The sequence below is a fragment of the Cynoglossus semilaevis genome, chromosome 4, assembly GCF_000523025.1.
Source record: "Cynoglossus semilaevis isolate Cse_v1.0 chromosome 4, Cse_v1.0, whole genome shotgun sequence".
NCBI classification, from domain to species: domain Eukaryota; kingdom Metazoa; phylum Chordata; class Actinopteri; order Pleuronectiformes; family Cynoglossidae; genus Cynoglossus; species Cynoglossus semilaevis.
The window spans coordinates 14,648,264-14,674,713 of NC_024310.1; the positions used below are offsets into that span (position 1 = coordinate 14,648,264).

At 39.0% G+C, this 26,450-nt stretch overlaps 6 protein-coding genes and 1 long non-coding RNA gene across 13 annotated transcripts in view; 5 read left to right on the forward strand and 2 right to left on the reverse strand.

Annotated features, from left to right (window-relative positions):
* Positions 1–2: 2 nt before the first annotated feature.
* On the reverse strand, positions 3–3,141 carry nudt8 (nudix hydrolase 8). 2 transcript variants are annotated; one of them, XM_025055051.1, is made up of 5 exons: positions 3,052–3,141; positions 1,435–1,762; positions 1,231–1,363; positions 793–870; positions 3–653 (listed from the first exon to the last, which is right to left on the reverse strand). In XM_025055051.1, exons 1-5 carry the CDS (start codon positions 3,095–3,097, stop codon positions 468–470), a joined length of 771 nt encoding a protein of 256 aa, XP_024910819.1. In that variant the 5' UTR covers positions 3,098–3,141; the 3' UTR covers positions 3–467. The 2 variants fall into 2 exon arrangements, with proteins under 2 accessions (XP_024910819.1, XP_008307651.1); XM_008309429.3 differs by lacking the exon at positions 3,052–3,141 and adding an exon at positions 2,364–3,005.
* A 126-nt stretch (positions 3,142–3,267) lies between these two features.
* ftr86 (finTRIM family, member 86) lies at positions 3,268–7,041 on the forward strand. 4 transcript variants are annotated; one of them, XM_008309431.3, is made up of 10 exons: positions 3,268–3,785; positions 3,989–4,084; positions 4,741–4,974; positions 5,071–5,233; positions 5,325–5,381; positions 5,475–5,522; positions 5,655–5,705; positions 6,171–6,227; positions 6,310–6,512; positions 6,608–7,041. In XM_008309431.3, the coding sequence occupies exons 1-10, from the start codon at positions 3,294–3,296 to the stop codon at positions 6,941–6,943; spliced, it is 1,737 nt and encodes a 578-aa protein (XP_008307653.1). In that variant the 5' UTR covers positions 3,268–3,293; the 3' UTR covers positions 6,944–7,041. The 4 variants fall into 4 exon arrangements, with proteins under 4 accessions (XP_008307653.1, XP_016887773.1, XP_016887774.1 ...); XM_017032284.2 differs by having other exon boundaries at positions 5,658–5,705; XM_017032285.2 differs by having other exon boundaries at positions 5,478–5,522.
* Positions 7,042–7,620: 579 nt separating this feature from the next.
* Positions 7,621–8,909, forward strand: cbln20 (cerebellin 20). The gene is made up of 4 exons (XM_008309427.1): positions 7,621–7,696; positions 7,830–7,934; positions 8,118–8,258; positions 8,365–8,909. The coding sequence occupies exons 1-4, from the start codon at positions 7,681–7,683 to the stop codon at positions 8,796–8,798; spliced, it is 696 nt and encodes a 231-aa protein (XP_008307649.1). The 5' UTR covers positions 7,621–7,680; the 3' UTR covers positions 8,799–8,909.
* A 1,036-nt stretch (positions 8,910–9,945) lies between these two features.
* LOC103378309 (complement C1q-like protein 4) lies at positions 9,946–15,167 on the forward strand. 2 transcript variants are annotated; one of them, XM_025054942.1, is made up of 7 exons: positions 9,946–10,088; positions 10,206–10,301; positions 10,487–10,627; positions 10,720–11,955; positions 12,876–12,983; positions 13,139–13,219; positions 14,312–15,167. In XM_025054942.1, the coding sequence occupies exons 1-4, from the start codon at positions 10,082–10,084 to the stop codon at positions 11,151–11,153; spliced, it is 678 nt and encodes a 225-aa protein (XP_024910710.1). In that variant the 5' UTR covers positions 9,946–10,081; the 3' UTR covers positions 11,154–11,955; positions 12,876–12,983; positions 13,139–13,219; positions 14,312–15,167. The 2 variants fall into 2 exon arrangements, with proteins under 2 accessions (XP_024910710.1, XP_008307704.1); XM_008309482.3 differs by having other exon boundaries at positions 10,720–11,843.
* Positions 15,168–16,297: 1,130 nt separating this feature from the next.
* Positions 16,298–20,945, forward strand: tagln (transgelin). Of its 2 annotated transcripts, XM_008309423.3 has the most exons (6): positions 16,324–16,454; positions 18,933–18,974; positions 19,464–19,652; positions 20,120–20,291; positions 20,514–20,616; positions 20,706–20,945. In XM_008309423.3, the coding sequence occupies exons 2-6, from the start codon at positions 18,963–18,965 to the stop codon at positions 20,842–20,844; spliced, it is 615 nt and encodes a 204-aa protein (XP_008307645.1). In that variant the 5' UTR covers positions 16,324–16,454; positions 18,933–18,962; the 3' UTR covers positions 20,845–20,945. The 2 variants fall into 2 exon arrangements, with proteins under 2 accessions (XP_008307647.1, XP_008307645.1); XM_008309425.3 differs by lacking the exon at positions 18,933–18,974 and having other exon boundaries at positions 16,298–16,454.
* A 410-nt stretch (positions 20,946–21,355) lies between these two features.
* Positions 21,356–23,151, forward strand: LOC112486924 (uncharacterized). The gene is made up of 2 exons (XR_003049523.1): positions 21,356–21,732; positions 22,279–23,151. It is a non-coding gene; the product is annotated as an uncharacterized LOC112486924 (long non-coding RNA).
* Positions 22,835–26,450, reverse strand: part of pcsk7 (proprotein convertase subtilisin/kexin type 7) — an 8,755-nt gene continuing 5,139 nt past the window's right edge. Inside the window, exons 11-18 of the mRNA XM_017031897.2 lie at positions 26,354–26,439; positions 25,812–25,916; positions 25,646–25,748; positions 25,000–25,156; positions 24,745–24,839; positions 24,399–24,504; positions 23,907–24,024; positions 22,835–23,761 (exon numbers count right to left, since the gene is read on the reverse strand). Of these exons, the coding sequence (XP_016887386.1) occupies positions 23,456–23,761; positions 23,907–24,024; positions 24,399–24,504; positions 24,745–24,839; positions 25,000–25,156; positions 25,646–25,748; positions 25,812–25,916; positions 26,354–26,439 (1,076 nt within the window). The 3' untranslated portion in view covers positions 22,835–23,455. The remainder of the gene's footprint in view (positions 23,762–23,906; positions 24,025–24,398; positions 24,505–24,744; positions 24,840–24,999; positions 25,157–25,645; positions 25,749–25,811; positions 25,917–26,353; positions 26,440–26,450) is intronic.

The window sequence follows — 26,450 nt, forward strand, 5'->3', positions numbered from 1 at the left end:
GAAACAGTAAATTAAGTATTTATTATTTAAAAATGTTTCAACATTCGGCGACAACCAATTATGTAATAGATGTAATACATTCACTGAGAGATAGACACTAGAAGCTACTGCTGTCCTGAGGAAGTGGACGGAGCAGCCAACAGTAGGACAGTGGATCGCCTGGTCAGTCACAGATGATTGCATTCTCAAATCAAGACGTACAAACCATAACTTGAGTCACAAATGATAAAATAAAAATATTACCTGATAAAATAATCTACTCTAAAATCTGAAGATAATTATATTTTAAGGTAAATCAGGAAAATCAAAATACTTTAAAATCATGTTGTTATGTAACACTGATCTTCTAAAAATTAACATTAACAGAAGAAAAATGCAGTCAGAATATTAATTTACAACACAGCTTTTTCACACATTTATAACAATAACACAATGTCAGCTTTTATATTTAAACAGTTCTATGGATGCTATGAGGGAACAATCAGTTTCAGAGTTTGGTTCACAGCTACTGCAGTCAGGCCCCAAACTCTTTGTTTCCAGTTGTGAAACACTGGAAGTGTGTATCCATATTTTTCACCAACTCGAAAGTTTGTGTAGCCACAGTTCTGGGGATTGCACAAGTGGGATAAAGGTAAAGTGAAGACGTCCTCGACCTGGGAAATAAAATAAATAAGACATGTTTCAGTGTGGCTTGTTGTCCAGAGAGCTAGTAAAACTAAACTATACTAATGGCCTTCAACTACATTCTAGTTAAAATCCTATCAGCTGTAGAGTCATTCTTTATGACGTTACCTCTCCTGGGTTTATTCTGAAGGACAAGTCCTCTACTGGACCAAGGTTGGCCAAGACAGGAGCAATCGTCAATCCTTTCTGCAAAGGAAAAACAAAGAGAAATAAAATCAAACAGTTCAGTGTTGTTGCAACTACACACACAGAGACTAAAAACATGTATTTCTCAGTAAATGAAGTATGTTTAAATACAGTGTAAATTATTGTTTTTTCCCTTGTTGACCTGATAGATGGTCAACCTTTAACTTAGAAACTTTTTGTGACTTTTCATTACAGTACCCCTTTGCCCCCACTGTCCCCTCTTTAAACAGTAGTTCAGTTATCTCTCTTTTTTTTTTTGTAAACCGAGGACCCCCTGTACTTTTATGTATATGTGTGTGTGTTTGTATGAAAGAGAGAGAGAGCGTAACATGTAAAATAGAGTAAAAGAGCTGGACTTACACGGTGGCAAAGAGGCTTTAACACCCCCCAAACACTTTCTGCTGCTACACTGATACCCAGCTCCTCCCAGGTTTCCCTCAGGGCTGTGGCAACCACATCCCTGTCTGCCAGATCACACTTTCCTCCTGCAAAGCTACATATAAGATTCAATTAAGTGCTGAATTTGATGCAGTTGATGCAGCACAACGTGGGCCGAACACTAACCTGACATCTCCCTTGTTCATGTCCAATGCAGTGGAGCGCAGGGTAAAGAGGAATGACGGCTGTCCTTCAACAGAGCACAGTGAAACCAGTATTGATGCACACTTCTGTTGGCGTGATCCCTGCATCTCATTGGTTTTACTTCCTGCCAACATGTCATAGAGCTTTAAGTTGTGTTTTAAGCTCTGTCGACACCTATTTTCATTGTCCAGGGATAAGCAGTATCTCCAGTCATTTAATACATGAGATGCAGCTTGGGAAATAGCTCTTCTTTGCTGAAGAAACATCCTATTAAAGGATGTGAGGTAGATGATTGGCTGGAAAATGTTGTCTGTAATACATAAAGAAACAGGTTTAACTTGAATGCAGTTGCAAAAGTCCCAGGGTATTTCCAGGCATAAGAAAATGTTGTCAATCAGGGGTCTCAAAGTCATCTTTGGAACACTACTGCCACCACCATCTCACTGGGGGTCTAGAGCGAAAACAAGTTTTTCATCTTACACTAATTGACTTTCCAACAAAATATAATAATTAAAAAATATAATTATGTTTAATACAATGCCCGCGGGCCGTTATTTGAGTTTATGCAAACAAGTTGTGTACAGTAGCTGGGGTGGAATTGTGAAATTGTAGACTACATGGTCCAAATCTACTTTTATATTTGCTTAAGTTTAAATTCAAGCTACCAACTAAGCAGTTTACATCGTATTAAAATATGACTGAATCTGGTTCATTACGATGACTGGTGTGTCGCTGCCAACTCCTGTCATTGTACCCACGAGAGGCTAGCACAGGACACACCGGAAACTGACCAAACGCTAATCGGTTTTCGTTTTGTTATGCACACTGATAAGTGGTGTTCGTTTTAGCGAAACAGTGATACCAGTATTTGGGATTCACACGTTTAGTTTCAAATAGAAAAAAACAACTACCTTCACGACCGAATCAAAACAGCCGTTTCCCTTTGTTGACGGCTACCACAGCTTTTAAATGGCACAGCGCTGCTTCACGAGCGTCAGCCTTGCGTCGAATTCGTTTTTATTAGAAACTTTCAGGCGGAGTTACCTACTGAGGTCCCCGACCGGTACCGAGCTTTAATGAAGGAAAAAATACTATATTTATTGTTAAATATAGCATTAACGTAAAATATTTTTAATTTGAAAAAAAAAAACCCCACTGAATTATATCTACATTATAACAATTCTTTGGAGAGCTTCTTTGAAAACGTGGGAAAGGCCCATACTGGAGCCAGAAACAAGTTTGGCTTCTAAAATAAAATACAGTTTCATTAACAGCCCAACAGAAAGTATGTATATTTAGTGAGATGCGGATTTTTTCAATTTTATGTAGTTTTTGTGTTTTAATTTCAGTCTAATAATTTCCTTGTTGCAGGATAAAAGGTGACGTGATGCTCATAGTTATGATACCATTTGAATGGAAAAACAACAATTCCTTGATGCTTACATCACTTGCTGCGCCCGGGGGTAAAACCAGTCTATCTGGGTTTAGTGTGTGTCATTACAAATATTTCCTTCAACGTGTTTACTTTAACCAGGGTTCTACGCAGCTCAGCTGTTAAAAAGACTTGTTCCATAAAATCACATTTTGTAATTTAAATACCGTTTATGTTGCACAATTTTGCCTTCTCGTCACAAAGTCTTAACATCTGTTTGACGTTGGCACACCTATGACATCATAGGGGAAACTACTCACCACACCTGTTTTACTTGGCCCCACCCTCAACTCAGGTTTTATCTGCCCTCTCTGTGTTACCTTTCTTTACTAGCTAACTTTTAGGTTATCCAAACCGTCAGGTGTGTTCTTGGTGAACACGATTCAATTTTAATACTTTAGCTCAGAACATGGCCTCTGCCTGGACGGAAGAGGAGACCTTGCTCTGCTCCGTTTGCTTGGACATTCTAAAGGAGCCGGCCACTTTACCATGTGGTCATTCATACTGCCTGGTTTGCATTCAGAGTCACTGGGACAAAAGAGACAGCAATGGTCAGTACAGCTGCCCCCAGTGTAGGCAGATCTTTAACCCTCGACCATCGCTGGCCAAGAGCACTGTTCTTGCTGAGGTTATGGAAAAACTAAGAACCAACAGCTTCAAGGGAAGTTCCTCTACCAGCGCCTGGTCCTCCTCCCCAGCTGGAGCGCCCAACTATCTGGAGGTGCTGGGCAGCGTGTATCCTCATGCCACCACAGTCGACCCCAGGTGTTGTCCTCATCACGGCCTTCCTCTGAACATGTTTTGCCATGAAGATGGGACGTATGTATGTGAGGTGTGTTGCCAGAACGGACATAAAGGTCATCGTGTGGTCCGACCACAGGAAGAGAGGGAGCAGAGACAGGTACGTGAAGCTGTGTAATGACCACAGGGAGAGTTCTGACATTGGTGCTTACCTTGTTTAATGTTAGCTACTTTTTATTTTATCACAGTTAATGTGTGTAGTTTCAAGTATTTAAAATCAAATATTTTTATGGGTGTACTTGACTTATGTTCCTGTTATCCTCCTATTTTTTATTTTTACTTTTTGTTTGTTTTTGTGTGCAGAAAGAGCTTTTTCAGAGGCAGGCAGAGGTACAGAGGAGGATTCAGGGCACAGAACAGAAGCTCAAAGAGCTCCCACCTTTGGCTCGCCAACAAAAGGTAAAGTAGAGCTGCTAATACCATCAGAAGATACATTTAAATAAAATGAATATATGAATATAATTTAAACAACTTTATTCAAATCATCACTGAGAAGTATTCTAGAAAATGATGGAATTTGGATGTGGTGAGAGGAAACAGAGATTGGAGTCAAAGTAGGGGAGGCAGGGGATAAGAGGAGGGTCACTCACTCGCTCAGACTCCACATCACACATACGTTCTTCAGGCCGAACCATTTTGATGGCAGCCAGAAGACTAGGGTTCTCAACCACTTAGTGTCAACACATACACTGGCAAAAAACTGGGAGGAGTCCATTTTAGTTTTATAAAGATGTCCCATCTTCCAGCCTGTATGTTGTCAAACACTTCCACTTGGTATATATAAATATATGGTATTTTAAAATGGTTAAGTGATGTGTCCTTGGCACAAAAGGAAAAAAAATCATTGGTATTGGTTTCTGTATCAGCCAAGTTGTTATTTTAACATTATTTGAATCTCTTCCTTTATTAGGGTTGTAATTATTACCTTAATTCTACAGTAGTAGGAGTACTGCAAACAAAATAAATCAACAGACATCTGTTGCGTTCCACAGAGAACATGACAACCTTAGCAAATGTCCTCATTTAGTTTGATTTCCTCTTCTCTTTTGGCACAGGCTTTGGTCCAGGCTGTGGGACATGAGACCACAGAATTGTTTTCAGAACTTGCCAAGAATGTGAGTCAAACAGGCAGCCGAGTGATTGATCTCCTCAACAGCCATGAGATATTTTTAGGCAACGTCATTGAAGGGCATGTGTACAAACTGGAGCAGGAGCGAGCACAGCTCCAGTGGATGAGTGAAGAGCTGAGCAGGGTGGCTGCAATTGAAGACAACATCTGTTTCCTTAAGGTAGTAAAACCACAAGTACATGAAACAAAATATAAATTAAATATTCTCCAAATTTAAACAATTCACCTTTCGTACTGTCCATTTTTTTAATTCAAGAACTTCTTCACCATGGAGCCCCTGGCTCCAGTGAGTGCCCCAGAAGAGTCCATGTTTAATAAGGAGGAACTAGTGATAGCCTCAATCCGCTCAGCCACAAAAGAACTGCAAACTGCAGTTGAACTGCAATGCAAAGCCAGCTTTGACAGGATCATGACGTTAGGTCAGTGTTTAACTCCTCTCTTTTACCCTTCTTCCTGCTCCTCTGTTCCACCTCTCCTGGCCCAAACACTCAAGTTATGTTTCTCTCACAGTGAACCCTGATTTGTGGACTGTAGCACCTAGTGATGAAGGATCGTGTTCTTCTGGAGGTAAAAAAAGTTTAACTAAGCCAATCTCAATTATCTCTCTCTTCAATCAATGTTAATGATGGACATTTTGCTCTTTTTTATTTCAATTTTCAGTAGAGAAAGAAATGAACACTCTTCCACTGCCCCCTCCAAGACCCCAAGGTGAGTGACAAATCTGCTCATAAGCCTCTTACTCATCCCAGTATGTACTGGACGGAATAATCTGGTGTCTGACTGGACCTGAACAGGGATATTAATTGCTTCTGATGAACATTTTTATATTTTACTTTTCAGTAGAGGAACAAATGATAAACCGTCCACCGTCGCCCCCTCCAAGACCCCAAGGTCAGTCAGAAATCTACTCAACAAAAATAATACATGATATTGAACAGGCAAAATGTGTGTAAAATATTATATATTTTATATGTATGTACACACACACACACACACACACACACACACACACACACACATATATATACATATATATATATATCATTAAATTAAGAGCAATAATTTGATGGAGTTTATCCCAATTTTACACTTGAACTTTAATCTGCCATCTCCCTGGAGAAATGGAGAAAGAAACCTGTGAGCTGAGACTTTCACAGTGGGAACTGATAGAACCACTGATGGCTGTTTTATCTCTGTCAAAAGCTGTGAAAGTACTGAATGAAGAGTTACAGTTCTTTGTTTGTGTAGTTCCTCCTCTGTCAACATGGGGGCGTCAGTCACCTGTTGAATTTTCTCTTTTACAGTACATATTTGAGTCAACCCAGTGATGACCTGTTTTTGTTTTTGTACCTACAGAGGCTGAGGTCGGGTATGACAACAAGGAACCACAGACGAGAGAAGAACTGCAGAAATGTGAGTCCACAATATTTTGCACAATTCCAAGGAGGTTAAGTACCATACAGTAGATTTACTTCCCCTCATCTATTTCCTCTAGTTTACTTTGAACCCACCATGGACCCTAACACAGCCTACCGTCATGTGCAGCTGTCAGATGGAGGTCAGAAGGCCACTTTGAGAGCTGAAAACTTGAATCCACCAAATCATTTGGATCGCTTCCAGTTCTGGAGACAGGTTCTGTGCAGAGAGCCATTGGCTGGAAGCCCCTATTATTGGGAGGTGGAGTGGAAAGGCCAGAAGGTACAAATACTGTATATCAGCATTCCAAAATTTAAGAAATAGTCTATAAATGTGCAGTGGGGGATTGATTTTTCTTGTTCTGTCCCATCCAACAGATTTCTATTGGGGTGTGCTACAAAGACATGGAACGTAAGAGTTCTGATGTCAGAAGCCGTCTAGGACATAATGTCCAGTCTTGGAGTCTGTACTGGTCTGGGACTGGCTTCTCCTTTTGGCACAATGGGCAGGAAAAGCTCCTGGGCTCACCTAAGGCCAAACGGATTGGTGTGTACGTGGACCAACACGTTGGGATTTTAGCTTTTTACAGCATCACTAACAAGCAGGCGGACCTCATCCACTCCCACCACACCCAGTTCACTGGTCCACTCTATCCAGGATTCAGATTTTGGTCAATCCCAGGGGCCTCAGTGACTATTTGCAAGATGGATTAAATGCCTTGACAAGGTCGTAAAATAAAACAATATCACAGATTGAACTGTAAATGTTTTGTTTGTTTATGTGGAAGCATTTAAATAAAAGTTGCATTCAATTTCTCTCTCTGCTGAACTTTGAATGTTGGCACTCGTGTTACACTGTGGCTCATACTGACTGTAGGAGCTACAATATATATTATTGTATTTATCGCAGGTTGAAAAACATTTTTAGTTTCATACACAGATCTCCAAACACATCCCTCGTGTTTGAAAATCTAGACAAATTAAATTGACTTGTTTTAACACTAAAATATGTATTTCATTAATAAAAGAATATTTCCTTGATTTATCTGTCAGTATCTGTACAACCACAGCTGTTTTGTTTCAGTTGACAACAGTCATTCAAAAACACAATAAACCTTTTTAAAAACACAATGAACGACTGTCTCTGTGGCACTTGAACCGACATATCAGTTGCCTTGACAGTAAGGGCCTTATCTGACCTACATACTGGACACAAAGCTCTATTGTAGGATCAATAGTTAATGCCTGTGACCATACAAATGTATACATTTGCAGGTGTGAATGAGAAGGATGGTCTCTGGAGGCAGTAGGGGAGGTTCTTAATGTATAAAGAACTACTGGGAAACACACACACATATATATATACATATATATAGTGTATGTGTCGAGGTAGCAGTAAACGGCGACTGCGTCAGTTCACAATAACATCGGTCGAGTCAAACTACTTTACCATGGAAAACATGAAAGGTGAAACTGACTATGATAATAACATGTTTCATGCTCTGTTAATGAATGCAGTAGACAGGTGAGTCCGAATGTTGAGGTAAAAAATATCATATAATCTGACTGGATTGATGTTCTTGTTCCTTTTGGTTTCCAGGGGCTGTTCTTCTGTGTCTGCTAGGATCATCACTGCTCCAGGCAAATAGGTTCTCTTGGATTGGACCTTCAAAAAGCATGGACATTTTTGACAGTAGGGACAATGGTGAGGAAACAGTTTTTAAAATGACAATTCAGGATGTTTTAATACAGTGGTTGGTCTCTCCACTGCTGCTTGACTAGTCACACTGACTGCTGGTCCCAGTCACACTGACTGCTGGTCCCTTATTATTATTACTGCTGGAAAACACAACTAATGTGTTTCTACTCTTTCTCTGTGTACTTTCAGTGTGTCTTACAGACCAGACATCATGTGGGTGCTGTCTGATGCAGCAGCAAATCCAAAGAGTAGAGACATTTTTCAACCAAAGCCTCAATAAACTTGAGACGGAACTGGCCAAGACGAGGAATGCTCTGGACAACTTCAGAGGTCAGGGTTTGTGTCAGTTTTCATTTTGTAAAAAAACAAAAACAACTTATCTTTAATTACAACATTCCAACCAGTCTGTTTTTTTTTCACTCCCCTGCACATCCAGCCAGTCGCAGTGCCTTCTCTGTTGCACTCACCAACCAACCTGGTTGGTTCTGCCTCGGCCCCTTCAACGACGACAAGGTGGTCACGTATAAAGATGAGTTCATCAACCTTGGGAATGGCTACAATGTGGACAGTGGTGTTTTCACTGTTCCTCGCTCAGGTGTCTACAGCATTGCCCTGACTGTGTACAGTGGTGGTACGATCCCCCCTAATGCACTGACAGTCTGTGCCAGTCTGCAGGTCAACGGAGTCGTAGTGGCCCGACCCAAAGAACAAAACACACAAGACAAAGAAGACAGCGCTACAGTTGTCCTGTCTCTCCATCTGAACGCTGGAGATCAGGTAGCCGTGGTGTTGCCTGCTGGATGTTCCCTCTGTGATAATAAAAGTCACTATAACACTTTCACTGGTTTTCTCCTGTACGCTACTACTTAAGACTGTGGCAACAAAACAAAGTGTCATTTTACTTTGAGGTCGTTTGATTGTTCTTTGATATTTGACAAATGATATGTGAAGGAATCTGTAGAATTATTAGACAATAAACTAGAACGGTGAAGAAAAATCTGTGTTGGAACTTTTTTTAATTTCCACTCTAATAGTTGTGCTTCTGCATATATATATATATATATATATATATATATAATTTGTGCCCCTTTAAATGTCAATAAATATTGACTGTCACAAATTAATAAGAGAATTGTTTAATTCAGCATGTTAAACCAAGGGTATAATAAAAGACATAAGCCAACTAAACAGCCACCTTGGACCCTGAATCCACCAGCACGACCCAAAAACTGATGAAATGTTGGGACAATACAAGAAACAAAAAAACAGAATTATGTAAACAACATTATAATGACATGAAAATTAAATAATAATAATAATAAAAAATAAAACGGATTAAACAACACTTATTTGGCTAACGTGTTGTGTTACTTTGAAATAGTTCACTGTGCCACACCTATACATCTAAATCTAAACATCTAAATATTTAAAAGTGCAAATTAATGTAAGATAAATGTTGTGAATTTTTCTACCTGTGTGAGGTTATAAACCAGAATGACTCCAGTATAATACAAACCACAGATAATACAAATGCTAGTGCACCTAAAACACACTGTAACAACGATGAAGTGAACACCTGCTGCTGAGGTGGTGATGAGGCTGAATCCTGCTCATGGCCCCAGAAAGGCTTGTGGAGCTTCAACACCTTCTATCAATTCAGATTTTTTATCTTCAGTTCTGTATCCCTATGACAACCTGCATTTGTAAGAACTATCTGACATTAGTCTAATACCCAAATATTTTCAATAATTAACCATCAAGGCAGACTTAAAATAGTCAGTCATGAAATGTTGTTAATCATTATTTTCTACTTCTTCTGGTCAAAATGTTCACATACAGGTTATAATAATACTTATTAAAGGCGTTACTGTTTACTCAGCCGCTGCTGAAGCATTTGTTCGGTATTCAAGTCTACTTTTTACTGTAGTGTTTTGTTACTTTTCTTCTATTCTCTTTTGGAATTGTGTGTGTGAGAAAGTACACAATGTATACATTTGCAGGTGTGAATAGACTGAGGGAAGGCCAATAGAGTAAAAGCAGGTGGAGTCAGTTCAAAGAACGGATGGAAGAAATATAGCTGTGACCGTTGACTCCTCACACGTCCATCCTAACTCTGGTGCTTTCAAAGTCACTATAATTATCCAGACAGAACCATGAAAGGTAAAGCTTCACGTCATCTTCAATATTTTGCTTTAGAGTCCATGTTTTTCACAGGCTGGAAGTCAAACATGTTCATGTAAATATGTTGTGGAATCAGTGTTCTAATGGTTTTTTCAGGGTTCCTAGCTGTGGTACTGCTGTGTCTGCTGGGATCAGCTCTGGTCAAGGCCAACAAGTTTTTCTGGAATGGACCTGGGAATCAGATGGACAATGGTGAGTTTTCAAATTGAAGATTCCATTTTATTTAATTTTTTATAAATTGTTCAGGTTTTGTACATTTCAGCTGTGCAAACAAGATAGACTTGGATTCTTTTGTTTAGAAATTAAACAAGGTCAAAACAGCTGTGGCCTGTTTATAAACCTGCTGCACGTGTGTGTTTGAACATGTGTGCCGTCAGTGTGTCTTACCGACCAGATCTCCTGTGGCTGCTGCCTGATGCAGCAGAAAATAGACAGAATGAAGACATACTTTGACACTAAACTCAATGAGTTTGAGAAGGACCTGGCCAAGACAGACGATGCTCTGACCAGTGCCAAAGGTAGGAGAATGAGTGTCTATTGTCTGGAACAATTTGGATGCATTCTAATTTTAGCTTCACGTCCAGCCTGCCTCTGTCCCCTGTGTGTTCAGACAGCCGGACGGCCTTCTCTGCAGCACTGACCAGTCACAGTGGTTTGTTCTGCAATGGTCCCTTCCGCGATGAAAGGCTCATCGAGTACAAGGACGTCTTCATAAACCTCGGGGGTGCTTACAGTGTTGACACTGGTGTTTTCACCGTTCCTCACTCTGGCGTCTACAGCATTGCGGTCACTGTGTCCAGTGATGCTGGTTCTCCTGGTAACTCCCTGGCTGCCTGTGTCAACCTGCAGATAAATGGTGTAACGCTGGCAGGAAGCAGAGAAATAAATATGCAGGACCAGGAGGACAGCGCCACTATCGCTGTCGCACTCCATCTGAGAGCTGGGGACCGAGTGGCTGTGGAGTTGCCTGTTGGATGTTTCCTTTGCGATAATGACAGCCACTATAACACTTTCTCTGGTTTCCTCTTATATGCTACTGCTTAAGTTAGAAAAAATGTAGCTGATGCTTGGGTTTTCTGATATGATGGCAATGGGATTTAAATTTTAAGATTTCAGAGAAGACACATTATTTAGTCTGTCTGTACAAATAGGCTTTATTATCTACTTTGTTTATTGTCAATGTCAGTGTATGTGTCAATAATAAATCTTTTCCCCTTTTTTTCCTTTCACGTCTCCTTTCAGTGAGGAAAATTTGTGTTTTGTGAATTACTAGATGGAAAAGAAAATCCTGTTCTGTATTTACTGACGACCCCTGAATGTCCTTTACTCTGCAGTCCTTAGAATGTACTCATATTCAAGCTGTAGATTTGTGTGCAATGCTTTTCCATCATGTCTTCTGTTTCTATCTGTTCACTGTCAGAATAACCAATGGGAGAACTGTAACATTTAGTGGTTCTGCAATAAAGCGAATAAAGACTATTTAAACGAGCAACCAGTGGTTTGGCTTCATTCTCTGCATTCTCTTCATTCATTTTTGTCCAGTTTCACACATCTGGTGTATTGTTAATTTAACAGGTTAGGTCCACTGGAGCCACAAATGGCTTCATCAACTATTTGTGTTGAATTGAAGAACATATCACGTAAAATTCGTATTTTATTTTACGGTCACTTAACGCATCACCCCTGCGGACTAGGGTCGTGCACCCCGTGGAGCAGCAATCTGCTGTCTCAACGGTCAGTGCACGTTTTAAGAGCTCTTTTATGTTATAATTTTAATTTATTTTCTTATTTTATATTATTTTATAAAAGACTTCACTTCCATGCTGTGAATTTTCAGGAGAGCCAGGTACCAAAAACTGAAACGCTGAAACATAACCGTTCTTTGACATTTCTTTTTATCCAGTAGTTTTTCCAGAGGGCTTGGTGATATTAATATATTAATAACATTGTTTCTAACCCGAAAATATTTAAAGAAATGACTGCGAAGAACTATTTAAAATAAATTCCTTTAAAATAAATAAATAATTTTCCCATATTGGTCTATTTTGAGAGTCAATTTGGTTATTTTTAGACTTGTTTGCTAAAAGTGAAGGGTGGTGATGTTTGACGGCCCAGACAGACCACCTGTTGTGTGTCAGACAGGAAGTTGTAGATCCACCAGCTAGACCAAGACGTTCGGTCCCAGGTCACTCTGCACATCAGCAATGATCCCCAAACAGTACTCTGACATAGTTCCCTGAGTCCACAAGAGAAAGAGTCCTCTAGAATCCAAAGGGTAATGGCGTCGCCCGTGGATATTCCTGGACGGTATGCAAATTGCATTGGGTTTATGTTGGCCGGCCGGGAGGATGTGATGAAAGTGATAAGGGTGGTTTGAGATGTCAACGATACAGACATTGAGACTGGGAGTACACCCTGCTTGTGGGAGAGATTAAATATTTATGTAAATACAGGAGCCAGTTGTTCAGAGCAGGACTTCAGGACATGTCCACTGTCGTGGTCTGCTGAGGCCGACAGCTGAATACTGAGCCTGGATCTGCTGGACATTTCTCTCAGTTTTCAGTTTTAGTTTTCTACCCACATTTCCAAAATGCTCCGTCAGTGTGTTACTTAATTTGGTTTTTCAATTAATATTTGGAAAACTTGTTCTGCTTTACTTTGTCTTGTTGATACAACTTTGACTGCGTTGACTGTACATACCTCATTTTTTCCCCAGTTATATGAGTTTTGAAAAAGGATAATTGTATTTCTTATTAATCTCCTTAGCAAGGGATTGGCACACAGGACAGAAGCTAACAGGACCACAGACTGAGGGAGCCGGACCGAGGCAGTGTCCAGGGCCCCACGCATCCACCCAGCCCAAACAACAATGAGGTCAGCATCTGATTAATTAACAAATACCAATTCCGTAATAGAGTTCAATTAGTACTGTGTCAGTGTCAGCCTGGGGTAGAATGTAGACTGTGAATAGAAAGGGTAACAATAACAGTAGCCTTATTTTAAAGTGTATAACTCTGGGGTGTTTACAGAACCAGACACCTTCCCCTGGCAGTGGCAGTAATGACAAATAAACATTTAATTCATCTCTCCAACAAAAGCAGGAAAAGGAGGTCAGTGCTGTCTTGATACCACTCCACTCTCCATCCCTGAATATTGAACAATAGAAATATTTTTACATGCTCTACACATAACATACTAAAGATTAAGGTTTATTTCAACACTCTTTTTGTTGGTACTTAAAGATTGACTTATGGAAAGTTGTTGTGATCATTTTATTGTTTATCTCTTTGAGACATGTGTCTTTTGTGATCACATAACATTATCACCACTTCAAAACATTGTTGTTACACCCATGACACTTGAGTGCATGGAAAAGATTTACACCTGATACTATGACCTACAAAATTGGAAAAATAGGTTAGTTGGAACTTTGTAAAAAGGAAACTCATCGGTGCCATGGGAGTTTAGAAAAGGATTAACAGGCACACACACATAGTTAGTTAAGAGAACACGTGGTTCTATTCCACAACCATACAGAGAGAATATGTAACTTCTTCTGTCTAATAAATAGTGACAGGAAATCAACCAATGTGCCACACTAGCTTTTCACATCAACTGATAAAATCCTTTACAACCAAAACATTGGCATTTTCACTCTTTCTGAATATCTGTTATGTTGTTGTCAGCTTTACATGTTAGGTTCCTGCTCACATTATTAAGGTCTGACCCACATGAAAATCAACTTTTCTAGGTTACTGTACCACAACAGGTGACCTACATTCACACGTTGTCCTGAACAGTAAAATGGAGGACAGTCCTTTTTAGGCAGGCTAAAAGGTGTAACATTAGTCTTAAACTTATTTTCTAAATGATAAGACGTGGAACGTGAGAACTCAGTTGTGAGTCTTTGTTCTGATGGTGAGAACAGTGACAAACAGCAAATGCTCAGTACTGTCAACATCACTGTCAGTTTTTGAACATCTGATCAAATGCACTGGGTCTAATGTACCGTCACTTTAAAACTTGATTATAATCAGCAACTAATAATAATATAATTCCCAAAATGAGCCTCAAGTACAGTTGAAGCTTAGAGTCCAGCAAAGGTTCTCAGTAATCTGCAAATAGAGAGTATTATGAATGTCACCCTTTTTTTCTTAGCCACCTTAACATTTTTGAATCTTGACATGTCATTGTGTTTTTAGAAACCTCACTGATCAACCAACTATAGACTGTCTTTGAAGAACTGATCTCAGTTCTGTCCAACATCAGCTAGGAGACCAGGTACAACTGGATAAAAACTCAGTTTCAGCAGCTAGGAAATTAATTGTTATAAAGTCCTTCAAGTACTTTTAATAACAAACAAATAATTTTCATGTAGGTGCATTTGAAACGGGAATGTAAAAGAAACACCACTAAATATGTGAATGATGAAAATGCAATTACATTTTTTTAAATTGTATAATACCTATTGTTATATTTGTATGATTCTTGTTTTAACAATCCCGTTGTTCACACAGTATTTATGACATTTGTAAATATACCAGGTGTGACATATAACCAGCAAAACTATCAGATGCTTGATGCACTATAGCCTTGATTAAAGTGGTCCGTTGAAATATCTACTTAACGTTTAACTGTAGTTGTGGAGTTTTCTCACTAGATGGAGCCCTTGCTTATTGTACCCTTATGTCGGTCAGTAAGATATGTTGTGCAGGCGGCAATGTAATTTTGAGTAATTTAAATTAACTAAAAATACTCACTTTTTCAGTGAAGATTTTTGGTGAGAAACAATGTAACTATAAATAAATAACTGTCAGACTGGTCATATCCCGAGTTTAAGTAAATCCAAAGGTGAGATAAGTTTACCATTTTTGCTTTGTTCTGACCACATCTACATCACTGTTTTCTCCAGGACCCAATTCTGATAGTTTATTTCTTTACTTTTCGGATATTTATCCAATGCTGTCATTGGTGGCATAGCCAAAGCCTGGTTAATTTTATTGTTTGAACAACAACAGGTAGATTAATAAACAATCTGCTACCACCTAGTGGAAATGTACAATATTCTGTTTGTCAAGTCTGTTTGGGCAAGACATGGGCATCCTGATTGGTTGTTTTTGTTGACCAATGCATTAATATAGCCAGGAGCATCGTGGCAGGAGCACTGCTCAGATGACACTGACATGTACACATTTCTATTAAGAGGGCATTTTCATTTCTAACAGGTTATGGGGTTAAACCACTTCTGTAATTTGACTGGAATGACTTCATATGGGTGATGTGGCAGCTCCAGTATGGCAGGGTCCAGGTGATCAGTGATCCAAACTAGACATCAGTAAAGAGGCAGCCCTGCCCTGATTACACAGAAGCTCAATCTCTCAGTGTTTACTCTACAACAGCCTGTGGCTGTGTTGAGGTGGACACCTGATCAAACCCAGGCTCTGGGTGCTTTAGTGAAAAGTCAGATCTTCTACTTCATGTTGTACTTGAGAAATTCTAACTGACCTTTCACATTAGTCATACAACGCTCTACAGGTACTGTGTCATGTCTGCTGACGTCAACAGAATGTCAACAGTGAGGAGAGCAGAGCAACACTGTTCCAGTGGTAGTTTTTTGGGAAACCTCAGAGTCTGCCTTCTTAGTCTGAGCTTTGGTTTCATACAACATCCCCAAGTGAGAGTCTTTTCAAAACTATTGATGTTAGTATGTTTTATGCTCACAAACAGCTAACTAGCAGTTGTAAAAGAGTTATGGAAAGTAAGTTCACACTATGTCACTTTGATCAAGTCACAGTGAGTGTGGTGTTTATTAAACAGTGTTTAGAAAGCCTTTTACTAAGAATAACAACTTAGAAACCATCGTCTAATCTATTTCTACATCTGCATCAACTGTCTTCCACTTTATTGTCCTTGTTACAATACTTTCCTTTAAATTAAGTAGGGTTTATGGTGAAAGTATTTGAAGAATTCATACCAACCAAACAAACTCTGCCTGGCTGCAGTCTTTCTCCGGCTCTCTGTGCAACATCTCTGCCCAAATAAGGCTGGGCTTTCAAACCAGAGATGCAAAGACACGGTGAGGGTACGGCTGAAAAGCCATGCCTATTTAAGGATAAAGTTTCCTATTTTTCCTTTCCCTCTCTCCATCCTCCTCCTACACCCCTCTCCCCTCACTGTCGTTTTCAGTCCACATTGTAGTGAAGTCATTTCACCTCATCTACTCCTTTTAAAGTGACAGTTTAGAGAGGGAGGTTCCTAAGGAGCATATAGAAAAACTTCACAGTCAACCACCGCGGTCATCCACACACTGCACCAGTGACCAGCAGACCAGTGCCTTGTATTACTGTAAGTATTTCTTTCTTTACTGCTAACAAAGAGAACTCAGCTAATTGGATGGTCAAAGACCAACAAAGTGTTTTGTTACAAGGTTTTAGGGTTGGTCACCAGGACCATATATGGCATGTTACTGATGTAATATGTGTTAGATACAGATACATACAAATACATCTGTACTTAAACATCACATTTTGACAGAGTTTAAAATAATTTACCAGATTTGGCATGGGTTAGACACAAGTTTTTATTGTAATATGCTGCCAGACTGTCATTTACCATTACAGCAAATCTTGTTAAACCAGAAAAAACAAAACACTTCTCGTTAGTAGTGGTAATTCAATGAACACTTTTAATTTAACTAGTAAATTAGCTCCTGACTTGAATGGAGTTCAGGAGCATGACTTCATAGAAGGAAACCACACCTCCTCAAGTACACAGTGATGCTGGAAAAGGAAATGCCAAGCGTTTAAAAGGCAGTAAAAGCAAGTACAGTGACGTAAACATGTTGATATGCATTTCGTCGCTGGTCTGTGGAAGAATCATAACATAAACATTGTCAGTGGTGTGGCAGCATACACACGGCATTACACTGAGTTAACGCTCGTTACAGGGTTAATACAGTTCTGTCGGTACAAATACATTAACACAGAGTTTTTTGTTTACTTTTATAGAAATATCTCGTAATACAAAACGGGCCAAACATTTTAGTCAAACTATAGTCGGTTTATATGAAGTAGGTTAGTATAGAAATCAGTTCACAATAACAGTTGTGGTAAGCGTACATGCCTTACAGCCATAAGATCTAGGCTTCAATGTGTCCCAGAAACATGACGATTAGGGATGGGGACCAGACACCCTAATCCAACTGTAGGTTCGAATGTGGGTGTGGAGTGTTTGTTTTTTCATGTGGCTGTCTATGGACGGTGTGTATCTATACCTTCATCCTGATTTGCCGATTCTGCCTAATAGGCCAATCAGCTTTCAGCGTGGGCGGGCTGTATATTTCCTCGCTGGCCGAGTGACTCAGTTTGGTTATGTTCTGTTAAATGATTGAGTTAATAATTGCGACAGTCATGTTCAGGAGAGTATCTCTGGAGATAGTTCAGACCTGCGATAAGTGGTTAACTGGAAAAACAAGTCTAAGCCTGTAACGTACGGACCACTTATGAAGTTAATGTTATACTTTATATTTCACACTTTTCAAAGGGAAATGTCTTTGTATTTTCCTGTTGTACTTAGTGGTAAGAGAAATACCTCGACACAAAGGCCCTCAGCTCCATTTTAAAGACAACAACAGCCTTTGTATTTAAAGGCTGCGTTTGGTGTTTTAAAGGAGACAGAAATGCAGAAATACATTCATTGTTTTAAATGTGCAAACGTTTGTATTCAGAAGGGTTTTAAAGTCAGTCACAGAGCAAAACTCTCACTGCTCAGAAATGTTTTTATTATTTTAACAGTACAGTATCACTCTTAATCACTTAATATATGTATATAAACATTTTTGTTGCATTATTTTCTAATAATTTTGATTTTTTTTCTATAGATGATGGTAATGTATTATATAAAAGCTGGTTTCATTACAAATAAAAGTGGTAAATTCAGTTTAGTAACTGTTTGGTAAAGCTGTAGATGGTTTTGTCTTCACATTGATGTGCTTTAAAATACATTATACATAACCAGTCATTTTATCATTAACAATGTCACAAGACATTAGTTAACAGGAAACAGGACCACACCGTTAATGTCAACATCAATATTGATTATCACCAGTAAGCCGTTCCTCAGAAAACTTTGGTCACTCTTTATGCTTGTGTCGTGACAGCACTCCTTGACCAATGCTGCTCACACCTGTCTTCTTACTGAGCAAGGGAAAACAAAAAGCCGCCATATCATGGTATAATGGTGTATGCATCGACAATAAAGCTGAATCGTTGAAGGTTATGTTTTGTTATTTTTATTACAGTGCCACAGAGTTTAGTGTTGCTTTCATTGAAGGCAGTCTAGACATTTTGACGAAATTGGAGAAAACCGATGACGTGGTAAGACTAGGCAGTTGTTATTCTCTGGTCCTGTAATAAACTGAATTAAACACATTTATGACCAACATAACAGGACATGGTGACAGGTGCGAAATATAAGAATTGTTCAAACTGGTTACAGATTGGGACATTTTTTCTTTTTTCTAACTCTGCTATAATTAGTACAGATTTTGCTAATATCTGTACAAGGATTGTTTTTTAATTTCCATTCAGTACAAGTACAGTACTACTTAGTTTGACTTTCTGTGTAAAATCTGGTTCTAAATATCTTATATGAAAATATAACCCTAATTTTGGATTTGACAATGAATAACTAAATACTAAAAATCCCTAGTTTATTGTTTACCGCTGTGCTAGATACCCCCCACACACACACACACTTTTATATTGAAGTTCTAATTCTATGTTCTAGTACCGGCTTAAACCTTTAACATTTAAACCTCCTTAGGAACAGGGGTTGAAGTGACCAGACATCACAATGGCTGCAAAGGTTGGATAGTCTATGTGTTTTGATACAGGTTGTTCACTTGGCTGCTGGCCCTTTATACACAACAGCTACAGTATAATGTGCTGCCAGTAGTGTGTGTTTGCTTTAGGTCTGGGTATAAAAAAGGTAAGGTTGAAAATGAACTTTTTATGCACGCAGATCTGGACACAATTACAATGGCACTATTCAGGACAGAGAACTTCAATGATGTGCTTATCATGGATGCTTACAAATCACTGTTGTCACGCATGTTGTCAATGGTTCAGATTGACCTCAGCAAATGATCTCAACAATATTTGCACAGCAGCATGTTTCTGTAGACAATGTTTACATCGCAATATGAAACTTGGTTGCTTTCTTGTATTTTCCACAAACAATAGTACTTTGGACTGGGATGATTATTTTTGTTATGTTTGTTTCTTGTTCTTCACCCTTTGCATTCTCTCAATAATCGTTGCTTCTTATTGCTTTCATCCCTCCATACATTTACAGCCTGTTGGCATGGCTAATAAAGGTCCATCATTTGGCCTGAGTCGCCAGGTTCAGGATAAAATAGACAGCAAGTATGACACTGAGCTGGAGCAGATCCTGGTGGAATGGATCAGTCGTCAGTGTGGAACTTGTGTGGGAAGGCCGGAGCCTGGCAAAACAGGCTTTCAAGCATGGCTGAAAGACGGATGTGTAAGTATGCCTTATCTCTGTGTTTCCCAACCTTTTTTGAGCCACAGCACATATTTTCCATTTGGAAAAAAAAACCCATCACCAAGCACATCACCAAACAAAAATCTCAGAAAAATATATGAAATTAAATATAAATATGTTTTAATTTATATTTACTCACAATTTATTGTAAAATCTCGGCCTGTTCTGTTGAAGACAACACTGATAAACTCCCAGGAATTGTAGAAAGACTTCCTTCAGAAGCGCTGATTCTTTTTTCAAGTTATCATAGCCATCTGCTGCCATCTAGTGGATCTGTTCGTACTGTCACTATGCATTGATTAACAAAGAAAAATAATTTGCAATAAATAAGTAATAGTTTTCAGAACAATTAAATGAGATTGGATTATCGATTGAGAATCACTGTCTGTGTTTCTCTTCCAGACTTAATTTTTCCTTTTCTTCTGAATATCCCTGCTGCCTCCTAGGTCCTGAGTGAGCTGATTAATAGTCTGTTTTCTGGAGACAAACCTGTAAAGAAGATCCAGGGTTCATCCATGGCCTTCAAGCAGATGGAGCAGATCTCCCAGTTTCTCAGTGCTGCAGAAAAGTACGGTGTCACCAAGACAGATATGTTCCAGACTGTAGACCTCTGGGAAGGTTAGAGAAATTCAGTGACCTCTCTCCTTTGTTTGGTTAAAAAATGTCAGATTAGTATAAATAATAATAATTTTGTTTGGCCAGTTCAGAGATGAGTCTCAGATTGTACAGTCAAGCAGTCATTAAAAAACTCCATTCTACGTTTTTTTCTTTTTCTTTTTAACAAAAAAAACTAGATAACTATATGATTTTTTATATAGAGTCTGTGGTTTGTTGTTGAAGGTAAGGACCTGGCAGCTGTGCAAAGGACCTTGTCAGCTCTCGGCAGTTTGGCCATCACCAAGGATGAGGGAACGTACAATGGGGACCCTAACTGGTTCTTCAAGTACGTGGAAAAACTGGAATAAATGTCCTCAGTGGAACACTAGAGGTATTATTAGTATCTTTATTTGTGTGTGTGTGTGTGTGTTGCAGGAAAGCGCAAGAAAACAAGAGAGACTTCAGTGACGAGCAGCTGAAGGCAGGGAAAGGTGTGATTGGCCTACAGATGGGGTCCAATAAGGGAGCCAGTCAAGGGGGGATGAGCTATGGAAGACCCCGCCAGATCTTGTAAAACCACCTGATCACCGATCCATAAGCCTGTAACTTTGTTACTGTTACACTCTTTTTTTAAATAATAAAGCATTGGTTACTTAATAAAATGTTTCTCTCTAATCTGTTGACATATGTATCCTTATTAAACTACTAGAAGGAGAGAAAAAGAGAGAGAGAGCTTGTGAAAGAAGTGCATGTGGCTCTCTCATCCCTCTGCTGCGGCTCTCTGTTGCTCAATAAATATTGAATATTAGATTAAATTTATTTTATTTTAGTTTGTTGAATTTTTTAAAACTGTAATTCGAAATTCCAGTATTATGGTGATGTTGTAAAATTAAAATAAAACCAGTTTTATTTTAATTTTGTCTCTCAAATTACACATCACAGCGGTCGACTGGTGACACGATGTGAAATTGATCAAACTTTTTAAGCCCATGGAACACCGTACACGACACTTTAAATTAAAACATGTGTGTAGTCCCGGTGACAAAAACATAATAAGAGACCGATTAAAAGAAAGTGTGAATTCAACCAATCTTTAATTATACACACCAAATGTCCTATTATACTTGAATGCACCACTTGGGGTCAAGGAGGTCTAGACCTCAACAGCCAATCAGGAGCTTCACAGGTCACGTCCAGCTTGTCAATGTGGAGGTGAAGTGCGGACGCAGTGTTTCTTCCGTCCTTTTGAATATCAGCAGCGGGAAAGAAGGAAATTAACCATTTCACTAACTTGCTGAGAGTCCGTAGCTGAGTGAGTGAATGAAGGGGACGAGTTACATCGGTGAGGCGGATCGTTTATTGGAAAAAGAATGACCGTTAACATATCGCCCATGCTAATGCTAATTTTGTGAGCCGCTACAAACCCCAGCATTGCATCCTCGGCTTGAAGCGCAGAAAAACGGTGAGAAACGTGTTCTATCCTTAGCTGCTCTCATGCTATGAATTATATGATTATATTTTAATAATAGTTATAGATGAGCTTGTAAACGATAACTTTTAACAGAAGGAATTTACTTTAAATAAATGTTAGTTTAAAGTAACTAGTAGGAATTCTTATCTATATCTCAGAAAACAACTCACTGCCTGCAGTCTTTGGTATTTTACCTATCCCATAATTCATTCGTTATTCATTATTGGAATTTTACGTTACGTTATCCTGATTTTGATATAAATGTGATATTTTCAGTGTTCTGTTCACTTGAACAGGAAAAATATGACTTCTTGAATGTTTACTCCTCATATTGGAACTTTTGTCTTTCTCGAATATTTAATGTTGTACAACTAAAAGTTAAGATTTGATGAAATTTAAGATTTATCTGAGTATCTGAGAACACAGTGTAATAAATAGATATAAATAGATAAAGATATCTAGATAGATGTACTTTATTGATCCCAGGCTGGGAAATGACAGTGTACATTACATTAACAAATGTGACCTTGTCTGTAGGTCAGGTTTCTGAGAGGACGGGAAAGTTTGAGGACCAGGACCAAATCCCAACAGTATTTGGTAGTGAGCAATCAACCCTGAAGAAAAGACACAGACAAGGAGATACAGGTATAAACACACACACACACACCCACACACACACCTTTAAAAACGGATGCACCTGCAACATACTCTAATATGCTATGTTATGTTATATATGAGGATATAAAAATGACATCTGACCAGACTTACTAATCTGAACAGTATATTGGTAAGAACTGAGCCTGACACTTTTCCTGGGCCCACCACAGTCAATAGTCCTCAATGTTGAATTGTGCTTTTTCAAAATTAAATTGATAATTGCTCTAATCATTTCCTAGACCGTTGTAAGCTCTATGACCACTGTTTACTCCACGGATATCAAATCCAATAACAGGTGCATCTGCACTACAGTCAGATAAGATTATGATGACAAAGTGAAGTGACAACAGCACCATGGTAACATTAAAACACACTATACAAAAATTGAGCCCACATTTTGTATCGCAAAATATATATTGAGAAAGTGGAGTAATAATTAATTTTATTACAGAAACCATTTTATTGCACATTTTCACATTCCTACAATAAATATTGCATGTATTTGTGACTGTAACATCTGTAGCAATAATTATGGGTGTTACAGTACATTAAAGGCACAGTGGAGAGTCTTACAAATGTTGTCATTTATTAACAAATAATAAAATGGCTATAAATAAATACATATGTACATACTTATATACATATTATATATATAATCTCATCCCGTAATATTAATTCCTGTCTAGAAAATATCATTTCAAATGTATCCACACTGCAAGACATTAAAAAAAAAAAATCAAATCAGTCCCCATCCAAAAATACAATCAACCATGAACAAAGCCCCTCTCCCTTTATAAACAATCATATGGTTACTGCTCCTCAAACTCTGTGCATTTTACTCTAACCAAATACTGCTACAGAGGAGCACAGCACCAACATTAGCAGCGGACATTTGCTGCACACATACAGTACTTTCACACAGATGTGTCTAAACACACAGTATTCTGTATAAAGTCAGAATGTTGAGCCTGTGTGTGGCCTGTGGTAAATAACACTCTTTACATCCTTTGGACATACAGTTCAGCCGTCTCTCATCGTCACTGTTCCAAAGACTGTGTTACTGTCCGTGTCCAAACTGACTCAGTGCATAAACCTCACTGCTTTGTCCCCAGTCAGTCTCTGTTGAAATGTGTTCCTCAGAATTAAAAATTCCTTGCATTTCCACCCTTGAGTCCACTGCCACTTCCTTCTCCTCTCTGACTGCGTCCTCTACTCGTCTTCCTTGACGTCTCCTTCTCACACACTGACCTCTTTTCCTCTCACGCTTGCAACAAAGGTCCCGGAGGTCTAGTTTGGACAATATGACCTCTGAGGTGTAGTAGAGTGACCAGAAGAGTGCGAAGCAGCCTAACAGAAGCAAAAACTATTGTGTGGGGGGGGCAGGGGGAAAGGGTGGAGGGAACCAGAGTTATTTCACTTTATTGTATTTTTTTAAATATTATGCAGGTAAATAAAACAATACAATATGTATATAATATATATAAAAAATATGTTAACTTAATATATACCTTTAAGTTGTTGGAGGTAAAAGGGCTAACAGTCTCCGGTGGAATTTTCAGACCAGGAGGGCAAGGAAGAGAGAAGCTGTCATCCAGAAACTTGCCACTCATAGCCTCCTCAACCAGCCTGCAGATCAAAACAGAGCTGGTCAGTATTCAGACTTCCATGGTGGCACACTACTCACTGTTTGTTTTATTTTATGGATTTAATATGTTTCCAATAACATCTACATTAAAATATATGAATATTTAGAAGTACGTTTTGGTTCCTTGTGCAGTTAATAATTGGAGCCTAAAACTAGTGCTACACCATGCTATACAAAATTTTAAAAAGCTGGATTTGCTGCATCTATTTCTTTTTCAACCTTGAGCAGGGCCCTTCAACAAACATCTTACAGGAGCATACTCAGTACCTCAAAGTAATACTTTTAAAAGTCTCAAATGCACAATTACTATATCTGTTGTAAAAACAAAAAAAGACGAAAATCTTTCAGGTCCTACCTCTGTCTGTGTTGGACCTCGTTGAATGTCATAGAGGAGCCATAAAGAGTCAGCTTCCACTGCTTTAACATCCCCATAGAGGCACACCTCTTAGAAGACATGTCCTCTGTAAGAGGTCAAGTGTTAGTGTAGTCTGAGGGTTTATGGACAATGGTCATTAAGGAAAGGAAAAGGAGCAGGGGGCACCTTAGGCTTAAAACAGATCTATTATTTTACCAACAGCCCTCCACCAAAATTCCTTTAAGAAAATGTATGAATGTCTCAAATATAAGTCACTATTTATATGGTATGAAAGGGTCCTCCTTCAAAACCGTTTACATTTTGTATTGTGTGTAGAAACACTTACTGTGGTCAGATATCTTAAGGGTGTACTGGCCCTCTGCTCTCTCGCCCCAGCAGCGCACCGTGGAGAAAGTCCAGTCCTGATAACCTGAGGAGTCCCTATGTGCACGTACAACAGGATGGTCACACTGACAGGTACAGCTCAATATAATAATACTAATATATTCCCATATTTACCCTCTCTGTATTAACAAACAATATATGTTATCTATTAAACATGAGTACATGTAGTGTATGTACAGTATGTGTGCATATCCACCTGTCAATGGCTCGGCGTGCACCGATGACTGAAATCATTCCGCTGGGACAGACCAGCACTAGCTCCAAGTTGCCACGACAAGGATGTGTTACTGTCACAGTCACAGCTACATGTTCCAATGTTTCCAGTACGGATTGTTTCAGGTCAGAGGCAGATACTGAAGAACAGAGGGAACAGTCTGGTTAGTAGAAGCCTGACATTTCATACTCCTACATCTAGTTAAAAAATCTCCTAAAAAGGATATCATTACTCTACCCATTCAAAGTAATATTGTCTATAAGGAGTTTTGTGATACTCCTGTTTTGTATTTGGTATCTTTGAGGAAGGCTAATGTTTATGTAATCTTAAGAACTTCTCCTAAACATGATTCCCATTAGTTTTCTCTAATCTATTTAGACCCTAGAATCTTTAGAAAATCACTGCATTTCTGTTGGACGTCTCTGGTCTTAATGTATACCAGAGTAAACTGCCCATTCTTACAGGTATTGCTGTTCCTAGTACTATGTGTGTTTCTGTGTACAAAGGATATAAACGTGGGCTAATTTTTTGTACGTGTTTTCTCTTTGTGCTTCAGCAGCATGATGGAACAGATGGAAAAAGCAAGATAAGCAGGGCAGCGTTAAATCACTGAGGAACAGACACATACCGTTCCAAGTGTGAATCAGCTCATCTGGGTAAGAAGGGATGGGCTGTGCCTCTAGTATTACTGGGCTCTGATAAGATACAAGAAATGGCACAGACTCCCAGACCTGTAAAGAGCAAAATATTAGAAGTAAAAACATTCGGTGATTCTTAGTTAATAGTGCACTTACACTGGCTGCATTGACAAGTCTCCAGGCGCTTAGAAGTCCAAAGCCATGTTGGTGGCTATGAAGGAAACCAGCTCCGTTTACCTTCCAGTCTGCATTGTTGTCACACTGTTAAAACAATGAATACACAATATTTTTAAATTTCTCTCACACTTACATACAGATATATATGCAGAAGGATCACTATCGACTTGTCACTCAGCAGGGGTCATCTTCATAGTGACCTGGCACATTTCTTATACAAACGACTTTTTGACTCAAACCTCACCATTGGGGTCAAAAGTTAAGAGTTGAGGATATAAGCAAACCCAGAGCTGATGTACGACCATGAGAGTCGTCCAACCATGCCAAACACATAGCTATGTTTTCACTATCTTTAACCTTTTACAGCAGGGATTCCCAAAGTGTGGCGCATGAGCTGCCACTAGGGGTTGCGTGAGATTCAGATATAGCTTTCTAGCTCTGATATACAGAGGAGCTTCAAAAGTATAGACACTTAGAGATCAGATAACTGATATATCATGGTCATTTATTATCAGCGTTACCTTTGTGGCTGTGAAGGCAATTATGTGCTGAACATCCCTCCAACTTAGACAGGGACGGAATTGCAACATAAGGGACACCAATCCCTCTGCCAGGGGG